Genomic DNA, 20,889 nt, shown 5'->3' on the forward strand with positions numbered 1-20,889 from the left:
ACACACACACACACACACACACACACACACACACACACACACACACACACACACACACACACACACACACACACACACACACACACACACACACACACACACACACACACACACACACACACACACACACACACACACACACACACACACACACACACACACACACACACACACACACACACACACACACACACACACACACACACACACACACACACACACACACACACACACACACACACACACACACACCATACTTCATTACTCATGCTATGCCCTATTTATAGCTCATGGGTTTGCCACAAAGCACACAATACATGGTAAACTGAACAATTATCCATGCCATTATTCACAATAAACTATGCTATATGAAATAATTCCCAAATGTCCCAACCCCATCCCATTGTAGACAGATTCAGCTAATTTTTGTTGTTATTTTCTTCTTCTTTTTTTTACCTAGATAGATTGATCATGTGCTTTGACACAGGGAAACTGCAGTAGTAGGCCACCACCTATATATGATGAATTCCTGTTCTGTTCTTTACCTACAGAGAAATGTCTATTTGTATGTCTCTAAATGTTTGTATGTCTTTAAATGTTTTGATGAATTGAACAATGTGGACCCTGTTGTAAACAAGTGTAATGCTTAATTGGGTCGTCCACTCACAGTTGACAGTCTTTGTATTGAGTTCGTGCTTAAAATGTACTGTAAATTCTACAAACTGTTAATAAAGATTTCAATCAATCAATCAATCACCACCAAAGCCTAATACTTCCAGGTTTTATGTGACCTGACCTCCACAGACCACATTATCACGTAGGCCTTTAGGCCTACTTAGCAGATACATTTAAATTCAGGGTCAACATTTGTGTATCTCTGTTTCTCTCATTCAAAGCATTACATATCCCACAATCAGCATAATCATTTTGTAATTTAAATACTAGATTTTTCAGAAACTTAAAGTTTAGATACTGCTGATGTGTCTTTATACAATAGACATAACAGAGTCAATATCATCTTCACAGTTAATAATTCGTCCGGGAATAGTGAAAGACTAGAAAAAGTGCCCTTCTGGGCACAGGTCTCCACCAGGATTCTTCCTCAGCCTAGTGGGAATATGCATGCACAGTTTCATCGCAATCGGACGCTGCGTTGAGGAGTTGTGGCGATTTGCTACTCCTGAAAACTGTAGGAGCCAATCGTGGCCAATCAGGATGGAATATGAGAAATCAAACAATCCTGTCTTGATCACATGACTATGGAGATCATGTGTACCGATTTGCGTGAAATTTGGATAAAATCTGAGGGAGTAATAATAGAAAATGTGTTTTACATATGTCGGTCTCCTGGTGGCGCTATAAAGAGCAGATGTGAAAAATTCCAGACAAAGGTTTTTCCTTGGCCTCTAGGGAGTTGGCATACAAAGTTATCCACAGATCGTGCAGTTAGAGGTAAAAACACTTTTCGGCCAGTTATAGCGCCACCTTGAGGCTGAGTTGAAATTGTTCATGTGGCATTTCGTCCTCGGCCTAGTGGGAATGTGGGTGCACAATTTCACGGAAATTGTACCGGGTTAATGGTGGCCGAGATAATGAGATTAGCTGCTCACGGACACACACACGGACGGACGGACGGACGGACGGACGGACACACACACGGACGGACGGAGTGCAAAACATACTCTCCCCCCATGCCTTCGGCCTGGTGGAGACAATAAGTCATTATATTGCAAAAAATGTGGGGTAGGGAGTGTTTCTTCCCTGTTTGTACACACAGTCCAGAAATCTAAAATCTTGCATAGCAAGCAATAGCAAGCAAGCACCATGTAATCCCCATGCAGATTCGGGTGTCACATAAATTATATAGTAAGAATTATGAGACAGGAGTTAAACTGCTATAAAGAAAGAGCAAGTGTCAAGAGCCAAGCATTGATCATAATCTTGTATTCAGATGTGTGGCATGATATAGGCCTATTGTAGGCTGTAGGAGTATAAAAACATATCTCTCTCTCTCTCTCTCTCTCTCTCTCTCTCTCTCTCTCTCTCTCTCTCTCTCTCTCTCCACAGGGTGATATAGGCACTGACTAGGCAGACTGGTGTAACCCTTTTTAATTCTGTTGTGTTCGGTCCCACATTATTATTGATTGACACTGATCACTAAAATGAACTGAATGATGCCCTTCAAGGCCTCGTGGGACACTGACTGGAAACTTGTGGTCGTAAGATCCCGACTAGGTTACCCTGGCTGCAGCACCATGGACAGCGACGCTGTCTCAAAATGCACGCCATTGATGTCCTATTTTTGAGTGGTGGCACCACTCAAAAAGAGTGGTTGCACCACTGTGGTGCAACCACTCCAAAGAACAGCAATGTCCGTGTTCACCTACCTATGTGTTGGTTCACCTATGTGTCCGCCTATGTGACGTTAATGAGCACCAGTATGACTATTAGTACCAGTAGGGGTGTTGTTGTGCCAGAAACAGAGAGAGAAAGATAGTGCTGCACGTGCTGCACTGTTGCCTGCTAATGAGAGAGAGAAAGAGAGATGATGTGGTAGACAGTAGACTGGTAGTAGTGTTACAGTCAATGGAAGTGCAATCCAATCACATTATTGGTAATCGTGGACCTTTGCATTAGCCTACATAAAATGATTTAAAAAAATAAATAAAAAAAATAAATAATATATATATATAGGCTATAGGCTATATAGAAAAGAGAGAAAATATGCCTTGGGAAAATGTTTTCAGACATCAGGCCATTTTTGTCCCTAATTGCAGTCAAATCTAGTCTAATCACGTTAATACATCGTTTGGGGTAGGGTTTCTTCTTCAGTAGACTGCATTGACAGTTCAAGGCGCTCAGACCATAGACGGCTCAGACACAGCATTGCGTTCCTCTTGATTGGTTAGGTTAGCTACACAACAATGTCATTGGTCACCGTGGCGTTGACTAAATGGGCGTGGTTTAGCCTATGTAGTCCGTGTGTGCCAACAGTGCCATCAACCAAGGACTGGTAGCCTATTTTATTTTGACATTGAATTGCATGTTGCTGTCTCTTCTCTTTTAAACTAACAAATGTGCGTGTTTTCAGCAAGCCAGACGGTCAAGTTCAACAGGTGACGTAGCCCTCTACGGCCCAACGAGATGACAAGTGTCTTTGGCTTCAAAGGATGTCGGAAAATTCGAGGCTCTCAGATTAGAAATTTGCTTGAGACAAAAGATGTTTTCCTTTTCGACTGTGATGGGGTAATATGGGACGGAGAACATGCAATAACGGGCGCGCCCAAGGTTGTCAATTCATTGATTAGGCACGGCAAAAATGTATTTTTTGTCACTAATAATTCCACTAAACCGCGGGAGAATTATGTTCACAAGTTCTACAGACTGGGATTCACTGATGTCATGCAAGAGCAGATCTTCAGTTCCTCTTACTGCTCGGCACTTTATCTAAAAGACGTGGCCAAGGTGCAAGGCCATGTGTTCGCTATTGGGTGCGAGGGTCTCCTCAAAGAGCTACGGGACGCGGGGGTCGCTCCTCTTACAGACGAAATGGACTCACCCGAAGACACCATTGCCAAGTGCGCATTAACTCCTGGTGTAAAGGCAGTGATAGTTGGACACGATGATAAATTTACTTTTCTCAAATTAGCTAAAGCGTCGTGTTATTTGAAGGATCCAAATTGTTTATTTCTGGCCACCGACAGTGACCCTTGGCACCCACTGAGAGATGGAAGAATACTACCTGGTATGATCTCTCTCTCTCTCTCTCTCTATATATATATATATATATATATATATATATATATATATATATGTGTGTAAGAAATACAAAAGGGTAAAAATTAGACTTAAATTACCTCAGGGAAGACAAATCAAAGCTAGTAACCCCACTGCCTCCCTCCTCTCCTCAGGTTCTGGAAGCCTCACTGCAGCATTGGAGGTGGCCTCTGGCCGCAAGGCCACAGTGATTGGCAAACCCAGCCGCTTCATGTTTGAGTGCATCTCTAGTCAGTTCAGAGGGGTTGACCCAGCCCAGTGCCTGATGGTGGGGGACCGTCTGGAGACTGACATGCTGTTTGGAGCCAACTGTGGCCTGGACACCATGCTCACGCTCACAGGTGTGTCTCAGATGAAGGAAGCTCAGGATTACAAGGACAGCCAGCACTCCATCAACCAGAGCTTTGTACCTGACTATGTGGTCGACACCATTGCTGACTTCTTACCTGCTTTTGAGGACATGGACTAGCTGAGGAATCAATCAGTTATTCAGTTCTCTTGTTTGTTGTTTATAGTACACAGTAAAAAGAAAAACGGAGTGTTGCAAATTCTTACATAAACATAGACGATTTTACTGTATAGGTGAATTCCTGCCAAGGAAATGATTCGTATTGTATTCGCAAAAGCACAATCTCATCATGATGTTGCACTAGCTCTGTGAACTGGTGTAGCCTTTCAAAGAAACATTCCAGTTTTACATTATAACAATATCCCAAATCCCAGGTGAATCTCACAATGTCGATATAAAACAAATATATTGCCTATCCCTAGATGTTTGGTATTACTGACCAGGAATGATCTTTAGAAAAGGAGACTATAACATACTATATGCACAATGTAAAACATTACAAACATTCCAGTGCATAATACTACCACCAGTTAACACCAGTATTGTGCCAAATTGTTTCTATATCGTACATTTCTATATGGGACATTTGTTTGCAACTAAACTATAAGTGTTGAAGTTATTTAAATGTTTTGAGAGTTCATGTTTTAGCCATACTGAGTTAGGGTATTCACTGTTCCCCATTGCCAAATTCCAGTAGTAGTATTTAAGTGTTTATATTCATGTGTATTAATAGAATATTTTGGTTCTAAAATATATAATTTACTAATTGTGTCTGTGGTGTCTATAATGCAGTGTAATTAGTGAAAAATACTCTTCTTGGTACTGGAAATAATTGAACTCTTGTCCGATTTTGTGTTGGCCAAAGATTGCACTGTTGTGAAAGCTCTGTTAATTTTCAACTAGTATACCAGCAAGTTCTAGCTGCATAAAATACATAGGCCGATAGTATTTTACAGTGTACCGTCCACTACCAAGTCTTTAATCTCTTGGGAGTAATTGTCAAATTCACAGCAATTTACTGTAATGTGGAGTCTTGCTAGTTGCTACCAGGAAAGAAACTGCAAGAATAACATAAAACATGCTGTAAAAGGTCCCGACAAAGATCAGTTATGACAAAGGAAACAAAATACCACGGCGAGTTACAAAGATCTTTTAATCATTTCAATGCAAACAGATCACAAACTCAATCCAATTCCACATAATCTACTGTAACTTGCCCTTCAGCATCCCTGAAAGCCTGGTCAATACCATACTCCAAAACAAGGTGTCCATTTATTGCTCTGGGAGGCCAGAAGTTAAGACACTTTCCAGAAAGGTACTTCCATCTTCCATGAAACAGTAGCCTGGTCCTTCTATCTGGTAATGGTGATGTCACAGGCCAAATACAAAAATTGTGCGCAAGAAAGAAAACAAAAAGCAGCTTCTGTTGCAGAGACCAACGTAGTACTGTGGTTATATAATGTTTGCAATTGAAATAAATGCTTAAAGATTGAAACAAAACATCTGAAAAGGATGGCTGCCAATACAATTGATAATATTCAGTCATTGTGACAGCTTTGTTGTCTAAAGACAACACAAAGCTATTAGAATGGCAATTGAAGTTGAAATACAATACAATTAAGCAAGCATAATATCTACATAGTATTTAAAAATAAACTTCATATGTACATGTACAGGTATACTTTATTTTGAATTGCATCTGATGTGGGCATGGCAGCAGGTTCTCTTGTACTGAGGAACAAAATAAAGACAGACTGATTTTGACAGATAAGGACTTTGGTTGAGTTTTCTGGGTCACCATTATGTCACTCAGGTCCACCACGCTATGGGAAAGAAAGAAAAGACAGATTAAAAAAAGAAATAATAAATAAATAAATGTATGATCAAGCCTTGGATGTGGGTGGTGCGAAATATCAATCAGGAAAATAATTCCAAGGCTTAGTTTGCACACAGTTTTGTGCACCCATTATATTATTTTCTTGTAATTCATTCTAAAAATATGAATATGAAATTAGAGTACAGATAAAATACAAAATAAATTATATCCATGCCACCAGTACAGCAACAGTCTGGGCTTTAGATATTTCGTGGCCCCTCACCTGAATGTACTCCATCTCTTCCACCGTCACCAACCTCCTCCTGTATCTCTGAGGGAGCATCTGAGTAGAGGCCAAGGAGTCTGGTGTACCAGGAAGCCGAGTCACAGGTCCTGGTGGTGGTCTCGATAATGGAGGGGCCACTGCGGCTGGAGGGGGACTAGAACTCTGTGATGGGAAGTTAACTGCTAATAATTTTAACGCCTCTTGAGCTGAAATAGAAGAAAAGGGTTATAAAATAATAAAAAGGATATAAATAATAGAAAACAATATATTTTGATATAGGCTGGGCATTAAGAAATGATGCACATTGGAAACAATGGGAATCCACGCTCCACCCGATTATACCAGACCTGTGGTACAAGTTGTCAAGAGTACCTGTTGTACCCATGTCTGTTACATTTTATGCCCATATGGAGATCCGATGTCATCAGTATATGCCCATATATGCATATCAGTCGAACTACAGACGGCCGAGGGATGTACAGACACATGCAGATATTTCACACATTTAGGGTGCGTTCGCACTAACATATTAGTTTGTATTGCACAATGCACTATATCCGAACGCATCCTTACCGATAGTGAAAATAGCTTATCTGCAAGCTCACAGTATATGTGCTATTTTCACAAAGTTTGATATTTTTTGAAAATACATGAAGATTTTTTACATATTTTTACATATTTGGAATACTTAATATTTTTAAAAGCAAGTACTTCTACTTTAACTCAAGTACAAATTGGACTGAGCAACTTTCAGTTGAATGGGATTGCCCAGGATTATTCTTTCATACTTTGAAAGTACTTGAATACTTTATCCACCACAGGTACTACTGACGGTGTAGATGCAAACAAATGTCAGCCATACTCAGTTACTCACCATTTGGTTTTGGGATGCCGTTTCTACTGGGAAATTTAATCAGAGGGGCATGAGGCCGAATAGCCTGAAACAACAGTAACATAAATATACAGCACAAATCAGAATATTGTATGAATAAAATACAAAATTTTGCTAGAGAATGACGAGCTGGTTAGTCAGACTTGGTATGTCTTGGCTCTTCGGTAACAGAATGCCAGGAGTAAAAGGAATGTTTACACTACACGTTAGAATAGAATCTATTTTTAGTGAAGTTGTAATTTAAGTTACACCACAGTGGTTTCCCAGGGGGCCTGGGAGGGGGGGGGGGGGTCTAGGGGTTCCCCAGTCAATTTGCTTGAAATTATTACAATATGAAAATGGTGTAACATTAAGACATTTAGACAAATTAAATGTAATTTAAACCCAGCATAGTTTTATATCAGGGTACCTATAGGTGATAACTTCAAATGAGGGTCCATCAACTAGTGAAAGTCAATGTGGTGGTGCCGGTGGAGGTGGTGCTCCAGGACCTAGCTCTGGTCCATAGCTCTAATGCGTTGAATACATTTTGAAAACCTCTAATACACTTATACACCTCTACACCTGCCTTAAACAACGTTAGCATCAACTCAGAACTCAGTCAACAAGTTGACAGTTAATTAAACTTACAACACTAAAGCAATGGACAAGCATGAATCCGTTGCTTTTAATGTGTTAGGTGTCTGTCCACAACAAATGCAAACAATTAACCGACCGACAACAAGGACATCAGCAAGGGTATAGCAACATAAAGAGGCGTTGTGTAAAGTAGGTTAATCACCAGCCGTTCCTAGCAGTAAGATATACAACATAACCATCTTTAAGGCAGTAAAATTTGCACAAAACACAGGGTTTGCAATGCAGTAAAGTGCCAGTCAACTCCCTACCTGGACTGCTGCTCGACCGACGGGAGCTGCCATTTTGGAACTGACTTTGCTCCCCATGACGACCTCGCAGGGTTTACATCCGGGTAACAATGACTCTGCAGTTCCTAAACATACCACATAGAGGCACTGTTGTCATTCTAAAAGATCCATTCCATACCATAACGTTATAGAAGACCGTTTTGCGGCAAGGAAAAACATCCCAGTCAAAAGATGTGCTGCCTACCACGTACAATATCATAAAACAAACGGGTGCCATAACAAGCTAGGGCATTTATGTCAAAACTGATTTGACATTAAAAGGTATGAACCTATAGGTTTAAAAAGTTGAAGCTTTTAAAACAAACGTACAATGCCAACAATTACCTTTCTGACAATATTCTCAGCCAGCTGATGATGGATCTATTATTCCCCGGGCAAAACCAAAGTGTCTTGTCAGGTCATATGTTCAGGCCATACTGCCGTTATATGGGTATGTTTCCAGAGGACTTCTATGAATAGAACAATAAAACCCCGCATATGAACAAAATCCCTGTACCAAGAACAAATCCGTTATATGCTTAATGATATCACACAGTCTTAATTCTCAAGAACATGGAATAGCTTATTTGGTTACAGGAAATGTCAATGACAAACAGAGCAAGCAAAGGCGAATAACCTACCTGCTATCTTTAATTTCTACTGGAATACGACTGGGGGTTGGAGAAGGATAACCATGGTCACGTGGCTAGTACCAACCAACCCAGAGCCACAGTATAGACAGAGTTACGCAAACTCCGTTTACTTCATGGGGCCAGTCCAATGGCGGCTCTTCTACATATTCTATATTGGTTTGTCCCTAAGGTTTGTAAATTTACGGAATGCATTGGAGTCTATGGACTCGCCCGAGTACATGAACCACGTGACAGTGCTGTTTTCTGCCCCCTCAATATCGCAACTCTTCTAACCAACCATGGTTGGCTAAGGCTTACCGCAACACTGCCATCTGCGGGATTTATACCGCATTGCAATAGTCTTACTACAGGAAAAACAGCCCTACAGTCAAACATATTTACATGGTCTAAACTGACAAGTGTGAAGAAAGCCTTTTTAATTTCTTATTGTAGGCTATACATTGATTGTAGAGTGATTAATCATGCTTTACGCAGTTCTGGGGGGCCCGAAGAACTATTCTCAAATTATAGAATACAGAAATTTCTTAAAACATGAATATTTGATTTCACTCTCCAGAATATAACCCACTTCCAATGACGGAGGGCTGATCAGTTAGATAAGTTTGGTTTCATACCTTAATGTGGGCATTAACATAAGCTTAAAAAAAATTCAACCTGAACCATCAGGTATCATGAATTATCTTTATGGTGGGAAACTGGGAATACATAACTTGACAGTACACAGTAAAGTCCTTGTACTCAGAGTACAAGTGGAACCGTACCACTGTACTATCTGTAAACTGTTAAAAGCATTCGTATTGTTTTCCGAAATGTGAACGCTTCATCAATTCTCCTCAGACCATTATCCAGACATAATTTCATTGTAGCACAGTATGCAGGCAAATCACAATAGAAATGTTTTTTATAAATCCATATTTTATTAAACAAAATGCAGAAGAGTGAAAAGGGTCCCACTTCTCCATGGACCAAACTTGATATACACATCACTGATTTTCACAATAACCATGTTTGTATGAAGGAATAGGATTTGTACAGAAATGTTCCCTTAGTTTCAAATGAGGACCCTGGCCCCTGTGTTTGGCAGGAATGCAGATATTCGCATCAGAGTCAGTGGAGGGGATGAAATTGTAGATGCATTGCACTTTGTGGGCGCAATACAGTGTACATATGCTGGTGTTCCAGGGCCAATTTAATTCTTTGCCTTATCAAAGAGCTGGTTCAGTTGGTCCTTGGTGGTGGCCTCTTTCTGCTGCATGAGGTCAGCGTGGCCCTTGGTAACACCCCAGGCATCTGGAGTGGACAAGGAGGGACACAGGGGACGGCCAGATGCTGGCTTAAGGGTTTCCCAGTAGTCACGGCGGGCTCTGAAAGGAAAGGTAGGGTACTTATATTACCAGGTAGTATTCCTCCATTAAAAAAAAATTAAGACATCATGATAGACAAACTTGTTGGTTCAGTTCGTGTAGATTATACATTTTTCTAGTCTCACCTGGCTCTGACCCAGGGCTTGGTGTGCATCTCCAGACCGGCACCCCAGCTGCCGTGCTTCTCTGCGGCTGCAGGGAGACAGCCTCTCTCAGCAGACAGCTCTTCTGCCACAGCTCTAATGTGGTAGGGTTCAAAACCACAGCAGCCACCGATGTAGCGGATGCCCACATTGTAGGCCTCCCTGGCGTACTTGTGCATGTCCCAACGGGTCAGAATCCTAGGCTCCAGGCCTGAAAGACGACCAGTATTATTCTTAGCTTAATTTCAAATATACAAGATAGTTTCATGAGTTCAACCCATACTCAGCTGTGCTGCTCATCTCACAAATGGGGCACAATTAAAATAAATAAACAGGCTTTCCAATTTCAAAATACAACTTAATTACTTTATTCTAAAATAATTTCCTTTTATTTGACAGAGTCTTCAGTTTCCGTTCATTTGTTGTATTGTTCTAGCTGAAAATGTTTTATTTACTTACTACTACTGTATAGCGTTGGATTACTGCATAGTGTTAGATCACTAACCACATAAAGTATGAATACTATAACTATTGAGGATTACCGAAGGAGTGCTGGCAACCCCCAGATTGATATGCATTAGAGGCCATGAACCCCCATGTTATGAGTTTTATCTGTAAAAGCTGTATATTTAATTCATTACCGAAGGGGAATTCTGGCAGGTCGATGAAGCCCTGGCAGTTGCAGTCGGGGGTGTGATAGGCCAGAGGCTGAACCATGTAGTGAGCCTTCAACCCAGCCTTCTCCACTCCCTCCTTCATCAGCTTCACTGCCTCCACACAAGTCATGGGGTCGAAGTGGCAGTTGACTCCTACAATATCGGCACCTAAAGGAGGTCAAGGAAGGAACCGTGTTATCATGTTGCTACAGATGCCATTACAACCAGAATACCAACAGGACATTAGGCAGAGCTGTAGCTCACATAAGTGCTCGACATCAGGCGTTTATCTCCATGGAAATGTAAAGTTAAATTAATGCAGAGACTTTTACTCACCTACTTATGATATTATACTGCATATATGATCAGTGTTAATGGAAAAAACTGCCCTCAGGCAATTGATTTTTATGAAAATACGATATTTATATGCAGATAAAACAAATCCCCAGTCAGAAATCTTAGACACAAGAGGTCAATGATCAAGTGATAAAAAAAAAACTAATGGCAGACCAAGGTAAATATTTATTTTCTTGGCAGGCTCAGTTTTTAGCCAAGCGGCTTGGTTTCAAGGCATAACATTAACTATAGTACTGTATGTGATGAATGTTTAGTCTTGCACCTACCAGCTTTGACTAGCCTGACGGCACACTCGCCAGGTGAGACTCCATGCATGTCTCCTTGTGGTCCAATGCACAGATTAGCAGCAACTGGCTTCCCAGTCTCCTTCAGTACCTCCACGGCCCACACTGCCTCCTCCACATGTTCAAAGTACTGCAGGGCAGACACATTGGCATAGTCAAGACACGTTTCAAATCTTAGCCATGAACGTAAAAATAGTCAAGACATGTTTCAAATCTTAGCCATGAACGTAAAAATGGACCACGACCCTATGGATTTTGCCTTTCACAAATACATGGCAATTTCAAATCGAGTATAAAACAGCTCAAACGAAGCGACTTTATACATTTACTGAGCATTTTAGTTGCCTCATAGTACAATATTTGTCTTGTCCCCCCTCCCAAAGGATACCCATGAGCTAAAACGAATATAAATATTCACAAACACATTACCTCAGCAATCAGGAAATCCACATTCTTATGGATAAACACATCCAGCTGTTTCTTGAGGATGGCCTTCACCTCAGACTCACTCTTACAGCTCAGGTAGGAGGGGGTCTGGCAAACTCCACCGGCCACCAGGGCACCTCCTTCATTGGCTACCTCCCTTGCCAAGTCACAGGCTGCCTCGTTAATCTGGGCACCCTGCAGAGAAATGCCAAGTTTGAATGAGACGAGCAAACAGCAGTGATGAAACATGGGCACCCTACCCAAGTTATGGATCAAGCTTTGGATCTCTTGTGGTTTTGTGAAGTATACTTCAAGAAGCAGGACAATTGGTTCATAAGAACAGGTCCAATAACAGTGAAAGCAATGTCCTGATTGTACTTATACGTTGAATGCATGTTCTTTTGAACAGGTGATTTGAGTTAAAAACTATTGCCATTAAGAAATTCTATAGTCTTGGGTGAGTCATTGCAGATACAGTCATTCGATTTATTATCCAATTGAACATCCTTTAAGTCCAATTGACCTGTAATCATACTATACAAGTGCAGGTAAATTATCTAGGACTTGTGTGCAATTATAATTTCTTACCAGTATCATGTATCCAGAATTAAGCACCTTACTATAATGAATGAATGCATTACCTTCTACCCCACACTCATGTAAATATTCCTTTGAACTTACTGTGAATGCAAGGGAGTTGCCCCTGTTCTCCAGCTTATCATCACTGGCATAAAATGTGAAGGTCTGCATAACATCTGCCCCTGCTCTCAGGAACTCCCTGTGCAGCTGTCGCACTGAAAAATCACAGAATGCAACCCGATTCTTGAGTGGCACTTTGTTAATCAAGACCAGATGGTCAGCCAGAAAAGGTCATACACCATCTAGTTGATGGTAGGAATATACACAAAACATTTCATTTATATTTTTATCTTCATTTGCAGAGGTCAGCTCTACTGGATTTATAATGAAAAGTCGAACTAGTTAAACTATCATTGCCCCAACCTGCTTCTGGGTGTTCTGCAGCCGCTTCGGGGGTCCAGGGGCCAGCCTTCACATATCCCCTCTTCTCCAGGGCAAACACGAAGCCTCCATCTCCGATGACAATCTCACCGGCATTAAGACGCTCCAAGACTCCCTGCAACAATTACGATTTCACATAGGCTTAATTTCTGGTAGGCCAGTCAAACCAACTCAAAAGTCTAGTCATGCAATCAATTACAAATTTATGCCATCTTTTCACACTGTAGGCCTTCAATACTTCTATAGTGGTTATGATTCCAATATTGCCTTTACCCAACAGTAAACAGGGCAAAATAAATAGGGCAAGTCAAATTATGCTAATCCAATAGAGGTACAATATTCTGTAGCTTGAAACATGGTATTAATAGTTTTACAAATTCTTAAAATACCAAGAATGAGAATCCTGCAAGAACAAGGTGTACCTCCAAGTTTAAAAAGCAGTCACCAGAAAAGCTATACCAAATGTTAATTTATGACCACTGTCCAAAAGGCTAGCACTGGTCTTGTCCATGGATTGTATGTCACAATTTTTTGCACCCACAAGTTCTACAGACTACAGCACATTGATCGTCAGTGTAAAGTGGAAAGACAGATTGCCCACTTGCATACATCAGTTGAACTAAGCTTCCCTTAAATTATATAATTGATGGCACATGTGTAGCGGAAATGATTTACATTGAAAAAATAAAAAACCTGGGGAGGAAAAACAATCACCACCACCACAAAACACATGGCCCTGGAAACAGTTGATAGTCTAAATATAAAAAAGTTAAATAATGGAAACCACTGGCGAGTGGAGACAATAGATCATTACAATATATAATAATAAAATTGGTGAAGTTGCCCAAGAAAACCATCACCTTGGGACTAATGCTGCACAGTTGCTCAAGAAAATAAACATCACCTTGGTACTAATGCTGACTTTATAAACATTTGTCTGAAAGAGACTATGAGAGTCCAACATGTGGTCCATATGTACCTTGGTTCCTGAGGGTGCCATACTTCCTCCTGCCTTGTGAAGTCCTGATTGCTGAGTCTCTGAGTAAGTGGGGGAGGGCCTCTATATATCCCACTGAGGTAGGGGAGGGGTCAGCCTAGCCCCCACTCTGATTGGCACGAAGCTGGTTACACAACAGTAATGTTTACTCCTCACCCTCCCTCCCACCCTGAACTGAATGAGAGTATTGTAAGTGTTACTAGTTTAGCCTGGGTTATGGTTGTTATTGGTGTGCTGCCTGCTTGGTAGTCTTCCTGCATGGTGCTCCATTTACTGCATTTCACATTCACCCATTCACACACTGATGGCGGAGGAGGCCATGCAAGACACCAACCTGCTCACAGACGCACATGCACACGCACGCACGCACACACGCATATATATGATATATATGAGATAAAAGGAACATTGTGACACTGTCTGCTGAATGTGATTATATATGCTGTTTGTGTTGTTTGTGTTTTGTATAATGCTGCCAAGTAATTTGTCAAATAAGACTCACTCCATATTGAAGACACAAGACAGTAAGATGAGGCATTAAACTCAATTTATTATTTTGGGGCCAAGACAGACATGCTCCACCCTAAGAGCAGAACCAGTTCCTACAAGTGCTTATTGTTTATAAGGTAACAGGATAGGTGGACACTAGGGATATCTGGGCACCTCGATGTGAAATTGGCTATTTTGTCCAAAATGTGAAACAAATAAAATATTTGGAAAATGTTTTTAAGTAACCTTAAATTAAGTAAACAAATTGCGGTATGTGTTGTAATCTTCTAAGTACTGGACCCTCGTCTGGTTCTGACAGACCGGTACTGTGTGTGTAGGCTGGGTGGTGTGTGATGACCCGGTTGAAGTATTCCTTGATCCGGCGGCGGACAGACGGGCCCGGGAGACCATATCACAACAGTATGTATATCCAGTAATCTGGGGGCATAAACAAGAAGTTGAAGGATAAAAATAAGTCTGATAATGATGTACTGTGCATGTTCACTTTGGACAAAATAACCAATTTTATATTGAGGTGCCCACAGATGTCCCTATAGTGCCCCCTATCCTGTATCCATTCATAAACTGAATTGGGAAATCGCCACGTCCTTATTCTGTTCCTTTCTCCTCCACTTTTCTGTCTCCACATCAAGACACTCTCTCTCACTTGGGATTCTGTAGCTTCTCTACCACATGCTTCATTTCCTGGACGCTTGTGGCTTCCTTGTGCTGCAGCAGGTCGGCGTGGCCTTTGGTCACGCCCCAGCCCGCTGGGGTGGACAGAGACGGGCACAGGGGACGACCGGACGCAGGCAGGATCTGCTCCCAGTAATCACGGCGGGCCCTTGAAGACAAAGCCATATACTCAGATAAAAAGACACCAAGCGTCAAGTGACACTTTGCACTTGCGTGTCAAGTCAGGTCAAGTCAAACTTGACTTTGTTGATGTGTTGATGTGAAACACACATATAATCACATGTACACAATACATCAGTCACAATACACAATTTTAGACCACTCGCCGATACACCTCATTGTTAATTCAACCCTGAAGAAATGAATTAACAATGAACCTTGACATGTGTATCGAAGAATGGGAAGTCGGTTTGATCAGCGGTCGGTTGTCCAGAAATGTCTATAAATTCACACATCTCAGTGTCTGTCTGTGTTTGCAATTTAATATTTTACTCGTGCCACATAGAAATTGGTCTGCAACCCAAAAATGGGTCCCGAACAATTATTGTTTGGGAAACACTAGTACTATTACACTAGTCACACTTCATTATAAATCTACTCTTTCTGCCTGTCCTCACCTGGCTCTGACCCAGGGCTTTGTGTGCATCTCCAGACCGGACCCCCAGCTGCCATGCTTCTCTGAACCCGGTGGCACGATGCCTCTCTCAGTGGACAGCTCTTCTGCCACAGCTCTAATGTGGTAGGGCTCAAAACCACAGCAGCCACCGATGTAGCGGATGCCCACATTGTAGGCCTCCCTGGCGTACTTGTGCATGTCCCAACGGGTCAGGATCCTAGGCTCCAGCGCTGAGCATTGGAGTAGGACAACAGGAACATTTATGAAATCTCATGTAGAGATCTTTTACACAGTAGCCATAGTGGCACGAAATATTACGGTAAATACAGGCGTTACCAATTGCTGTCCCTACAAACTTCGCCTAGAAATATTTAATGAGCAGTGTGCATTACCGAAGGGGAACTCTGGCAGGTCGATGAAGCCCTGGCAGTTGCAGTCGGGGGTGTGATAGGCCAGAGGCTGACACATGTAGTGAGCCTTCAACCCAGCCTTCTCCACTCCCTCCTTCATTAGCTTCACTGCTTGCACACAAGTCATGGGGTCGAAGTGGCAGTTGACTCCTACAATCTGGGCACCTACAGAGGTCAAGACAATAAGGTCACACTTTATTAGCAAATAACTTTAATTCAGATGTTTCTCTGCATGTATGAAACACAGCAACTTCACCACTTTAAACCTGACATCCCTATTATTAACAGACATTTTCTTCCCCCCAAATAAAATAAAAAGGTTTTGTCAAATTAATTTGTAAAAATAGCTAAAACAGCCGATGTGATGTGTTGTGAGCTTGTATATCGCCTACTTTCAGCATCTGACACTACATCATAAAATAGGGTGTAAGTGCTTAATGTAATCGTACTGTATTCAAATACTGTCATATGAACTATGTCATTGTTTCAATTACTCAACTATTACTTGGCTGTTGGACAAGAGTTGGACTCTGATTTGAAGTGAGGGTGAATAATCCAGGCTAAAGGAAGTACACACCAGCTTTGACCAGCCTGACAGCACAGTCCCCAGGTGAGACCCCGTGCATGTCTCCCTCTGGTCCGATGCACATGTTAGCAGCTACAACCTTCCCGGTGGTCTTCAACACCTGCACGGCCCACTCTGCTTCCTCCACATGCTCAAAGTACTGTAAAGGCAGAGATGATGTTATCAATACAACACCTGAAAGTTTCAGCCTTCAGCCATCATGGTTCAACTTCAGCCTGTTTTCAGAACGAACGTGTGCATAAACGGTCAGATTTAAAATATTAAGTGCTCACCCAAGATGCCACGGATGTTCAAATTGTCCTGGGTCAGCTATTAGCACCCATACATTCCACGTTGTTATCTCGTTATTACGCGCCCTTATCGGTTGGGAGGTATATTGCACTGGGTGCGTTCGCTAAACAATAGGTACACTGACCGCACTGTCAATACAAACTAATAAGTGAGTGCGCTCCCGGTGTGCAACTGTGAATTTCCGAACGCACCGGACAAATACAATTGCTTTTTATTAAACAATGCAGAATGCACAGGTTTTAATAGCCGACCCAGGAAAATTCTAACATCCGTGGCACCTTGGGTGAGCTTTATATTTGAAATCTGAATGTTTATTTGCTCTGTAAATGTAGCATTCCCCCAAAAAAAAACTTTGATGAGGCAGTATTGCATTGTTTTAAAAATATATGGTTTTCCTCATTTCCTGAAAAAACATTTTGGAGTTAGGTGGTTTCTCCCCCCGATAGAAAGTGAAGGTGGTTAAGTCTGTCAGTGAGCTTTATAAATATTATAAATATACCAAATAAAGTATTAATAACTATATTTTCCATATCTTGAAAAGTAACACATTTGGACCAGGTTTGCGCCCGACAGCAATGAATGTGGTGTAAGTTAACCTCAGCAATCAGGAAGTCCACGTTCTTCTTGACAAACACGTCCAGCTGTTTCTTGAAGATGGCCTTCACTTCAGTCTCACTCTTACAGCTCAGGTAGGAGGGCGTCTGGCAAACTCCACCGGCCACCAAAGCATCTCCTTCATTTGCTACCTCTCTTGCCAGGTTACACGCTGCCTCGTTGACCTGGACTCCCTGCAGACACATTAATGTGCATCACAGTGAGAATAAAAGGCTTAAAAACAGACAGCGGAAAGAAGTGGCAGCAGAGATTGATTTATAAATAGCAGAATAGAAGTAATACAAATCGTACGTCATGTCAACCATCATGCAACATTTATATTTTGTCTTGAGGTAAGGTCGCATGATGTATGGATCAGGTGAGGTGCATTCTGACCTTAAACAATTTTTGAAAATGTTTAAAAAAAACGGCTGCATAATTGCCAATGCATACGTTGTCAACAAAGCTAGGCTAAAATATCGTCTTGAGTGACATATCGGCCTGGCCCTGATACTCACAGTGAGACCCAGGTTCTGGCCCCTGTTCTCCAGCTTATCATCACTGGCATAGAATGTGAATGTCTGCATGACGTTAGATCCCGCCCTCAGGAACTCTCTGTGCAGCTGGCGCACTGATGGATACATGCAGGTTAGGTTAGGTCAGATGAATAGTGACATCTTGTCATAAATGGCATATTTAGGTATTTATATACACAGCGTTCGAATTGCTGGTAGGAATGCGGGGGACATCATGCTTCTGCGTTTGATATCCCCCCTCTCATCATTGATTTTCGGGTCAGACTGAATTAAATGTATTTCCATTTGTGAAATGTAGACTGTCGGATATATTTATGTTTGATAATATCATAATTTAACTATAATAATACTAAAAAAGTATGTTACCATAATAACTCTGGGATTTCTTTCCACAAAGGTTTGATAAAAAAGAAAAGTAAAATAGCGTACCCACAAGCTGTTAGCTTGTAGATCGACTATTTTAGTAGCTTTTGTACAAAGAAGTATAGGGTTTAAGTTGACAAGAAAATGTCCCCCCCCCCCCCCCTGTATTTTGCTTTACAAATCGAACTCTGTCTCTATTTATGAGCCCTATGCGTGAAAATGCACACATGTAAGCTTTTGAGATGTCCTTTTTTTTACCAGCTTCAGGGTGTGTGGCGGCAGCTTCAGGAGTCCATGGCCCAGCCTTCACGTACCCCCTCTTCTCAAGAGCGAACACAAACCCTCCATCACCAATGACCACCTCACCAGCGTTCAGCCGTTCAAGGATTCCCTATCGAACACAGACCAAATCACAGAATAATCGATCATATGGCAGCCATTTGCTCTTACATCATATTGGGGTGGGGTGGGGAGCCATACACTGGGGGCTCTCTGACAAGCCCATGTAACCACCAGGAATCCTTTCACATATTCTGCACTTTGATGGTTAATTTATAGCTCTGTTATGGCTGCTTCCTAACAGGAAGGATGAAGCCATGTGCTCAAAGTTGACATATTGTGCTGTAGTGAAGAATGTGAGAGGTGTGTGTGTGTGTGGGGGGGGGGGGGGGGGGGGGGGGTGCGTGCGTCACTGCGTGTGTGCGTGCGTGCGTGCGCAAGCGTGCATCTAAGGTCAGGGATACAACGATAAGAGAACTGGATTAGTTGTTTTAAAACCGAGATTCTCCAGCAGCAGCTGCTCTACTCTGGTTGTTAAAGATAGTAACATTTCCCTGACACACCAGTCCAGTCCATGACCACTGGTATAAGTTAAACTATATACTGATATATACTGTATACTTGGAACGAATGACCCACAAGTCAAGCCTGACAGTCAAGCCGGATTAATGTGGTTAATTCACATGAATTAACCACATTTCTATGCAGAATTACAACCATTTCCAGTTCTTCTCCATAAACATTGCCTTTATGCACATTATGTTACACAATATAGTTTGGTCGTGAATCTGTAATTTCTCCAAAGTTGCCTACTGCAGCTTTAAGAGATTTACTGTCAGTACATTACAGTCTGGTACAATAGCCTACTCTATATTTAATTTTTTCATTACATTTTGATCTCAAACAGGATGAGACATTCTGCTTGGCTTGGACTCTGCCTCGATCTTGAATTGTCCCCCCCCCCCTAACACACACACACACACACACACACACACACACACACACACACACACACACACACACACACACATACACCCAATCCCCCATCTCAGTCTTCACTTGGTGAAGACTTTAAGGTGGTCTGGTCTCAAATACAGGCCTAGGTAGTTGTGCAATGTCATAAAGAAAGGCCAGTTTACCTTCTTGCTAGGTGCCATATCTCGTTCCCACAGTCAGTTGTAGCGCTAAGCACTTGTTAGCAACCAGCTCTGCTCGTGCCCCAGAGTGATCAGAGTGATTAGATTCATTGAAGACCAATTTTATATTCCCTGGATGAAAATGGGAGGATCTGATGTCAGCCCGATATCTGTTACTGATTGGCACAGATCTATTTGGTCTATTGTGAAACGTTACGCATTCTGGCTCTGTATCAAATAATGACAACCTCAGAGTTAACCACATGAACCCTAGCGTCCTATATTTATGGATATGGCATAATAGGCGTACATTGGGTGAAAAATAACAAATCTGTAAGCTCCCAACACGTTGAGTTGTGACGTGTCGTGAGCTTGTAGATCTGCTATTTTTAGGGAAGATATTTGGTGAACTGGGAAAAAGGGGTGACTCTGGTCAACTAATATACGTAGGTATAACAACGTATAGGTTAACTTACAACCGGTCTAAATTGGTTATGAATTGTTACTACAGTACCTGTTGACTGTTGAGGGCAAGAGAGACTTGTGGGGACGGTTAATTAAGGTTAAAGAGAGCACACTGTTTATGTAATGTGTGTCTGCTGAATGATTACCTTATGAAGCAAGCCAAGGAAGGAAAACACCACGGCCATGCCATAACAATCTTCAAAGCAAATAATCTGTGCCGATTTTAGCTATATACTTAGCTATATATTTTAGCTATATACAGTATAGGCCTATAGCAACTTAAAAAAATCTGAAAACCATTAGGATTTAGAAAAGTGGTTTAGAACAGTAATTTTTGAACATTTTTGAAAAATCTAAGGCCCTCATTTATCAACCGTGCCTACGCCAAAATATGGGTGCACGCCGGAATTACCGAAATTTTCGGTATTTACCATTTCCATCAAGGCTTGAAATTGAACTTGAGTAGGACAAAAAGTCACGTCTGGCCGGGAGCTGTCGTATGC

At 41.6% G+C, this 20,889-nt stretch overlaps 4 protein-coding genes across 6 annotated transcripts; 1 reads left to right on the forward strand and 3 right to left on the reverse strand.

The window, feature by feature from the left end:
• Positions 1–3,144: 3,144 nt before the first annotated feature.
• LOC310872869 (chronophin-like) lies at positions 3,145–4,505 on the forward strand (the record flags this gene model as incomplete). The annotated part of the gene is made up of 2 exons (XM_083785042.1): positions 3,145–3,745; positions 3,912–4,505. The coding sequence occupies 2 exons, from the start codon at positions 3,145–3,147 to the stop codon at positions 4,244–4,246; spliced, it is 936 nt and encodes a 311-aa protein (XP_083641168.1). The 3' UTR covers positions 4,247–4,505.
• Positions 4,506–5,260: 755 nt separating this feature from the next.
• Positions 5,261–8,691, reverse strand: kgd4 (alpha-ketoglutarate dehydrogenase subunit 4). 3 transcript variants are annotated; one of them, XM_083783979.1, is made up of 6 exons: positions 8,667–8,691; positions 8,371–8,495; positions 8,008–8,111; positions 7,103–7,166; positions 6,226–6,434; positions 5,261–5,949 (listed from the first exon to the last, which is right to left on the reverse strand). In XM_083783979.1, exons 3-6 carry the CDS (start codon positions 8,062–8,064, stop codon positions 5,932–5,934), a joined length of 348 nt encoding a protein of 115 aa, XP_083640105.1. In that variant the 5' UTR covers positions 8,065–8,111; positions 8,371–8,495; positions 8,667–8,691; the 3' UTR covers positions 5,261–5,931. The 3 variants fall into 3 exon arrangements, with proteins under 3 accessions (XP_083640105.1, XP_083640106.1, XP_083640104.1); XM_083783980.1 differs by having other exon boundaries at positions 8,008–8,133; positions 8,667–8,681; XM_083783978.1 differs by lacking the exon at positions 8,667–8,691 and having other exon boundaries at positions 8,371–8,583.
• An 894-nt stretch (positions 8,692–9,585) lies between these two features.
• On the reverse strand, positions 9,586–13,951 carry LOC310872242 (betaine--homocysteine S-methyltransferase 1). The gene is made up of 8 exons (XM_083783998.1): positions 13,908–13,951; positions 12,911–13,043; positions 12,590–12,702; positions 11,912–12,103; positions 11,465–11,612; positions 10,827–11,009; positions 10,168–10,396; positions 9,586–10,042 (listed from the first exon to the last, which is right to left on the reverse strand). Exons 1-8 carry the CDS (start codon positions 13,926–13,928, stop codon positions 9,868–9,870), a joined length of 1,194 nt encoding a protein of 397 aa, XP_083640124.1. The 5' UTR covers positions 13,929–13,951; the 3' UTR covers positions 9,586–9,867.
• A 1,066-nt stretch (positions 13,952–15,017) lies between these two features.
• On the reverse strand, positions 15,018–20,003 carry LOC310871553 (betaine--homocysteine S-methyltransferase 1-like). The gene is made up of 8 exons (XM_083783140.1): positions 19,925–20,003; positions 18,765–18,897; positions 18,126–18,238; positions 17,610–17,801; positions 16,714–16,861; positions 16,119–16,301; positions 15,728–15,956; positions 15,018–15,258 (listed from the first exon to the last, which is right to left on the reverse strand). Exons 1-8 carry the CDS (start codon positions 19,940–19,942, stop codon positions 15,078–15,080), a joined length of 1,197 nt encoding a protein of 398 aa, XP_083639266.1. The 5' UTR covers positions 19,943–20,003; the 3' UTR covers positions 15,018–15,077.
• Between the last annotated feature and the right edge of the window lie 886 nt (positions 20,004–20,889).

This window comes from Protomyctophum parallelum, assembly GCF_964188405.1.
Source record: "Protomyctophum parallelum genome assembly, chromosome: 15".
Classification (NCBI taxonomy): Eukaryota; Metazoa; Chordata; class Actinopteri; order Myctophiformes; family Myctophidae; genus Protomyctophum; species Protomyctophum parallelum.

Coding starts and splice junctions, on each gene's coding strand:
- kgd4 (XM_083783979.1), bottom strand. CDS start 8,064: ATGGGGAGCAAAGTCAGTTCCAAAATGGCAGCTCCCGTCGGTCGAGCA. Junction 7,167..8,007: donor TCGGTCGAGCAGCAGTCCAG/GTAGGGAGTTGA, acceptor CTGTTGTTTCAG/GCTATTCGGCCTCATGCCCC. Junction 6,435..7,102: donor CGGCATCCCAAAACCAAATG/GTGAGTAACTGA, acceptor CTTCTATTTCAG/CTCAAGAGGCGTTAAAATTA.
- LOC310872242 (XM_083783998.1), bottom strand. CDS start 13,928: ATGGCACCCTCAGGAACCAAG. Junction 11,613..11,911: donor TGGATTTCCTGATTGCTGAG/GTAATGTGTTTG, acceptor TCTGCCCTGCAG/TACTTTGAACATGTGGAGGA. Junction 10,043..10,167: donor AAGCCCTGGGTCAGAGCCAG/GTGAGACTAGAA, acceptor CTTTCCTTTCAG/AGCCCGCCGTGACTACTGGG.
- LOC310871553 (XM_083783140.1), bottom strand. Junction 18,239..18,764: donor CGCCACACACCCTGAAGCTG/GTAAAAAAAAGG, acceptor TGTATCCATCAG/TGCGCCAGCTGCACAGAGAG. Junction 17,802..18,125: donor GCCAGAACCTGGGTCTCACT/GTGAGTATCAGG, acceptor ATGTGTCTGCAG/GGAGTCCAGGTCAACGAGGC.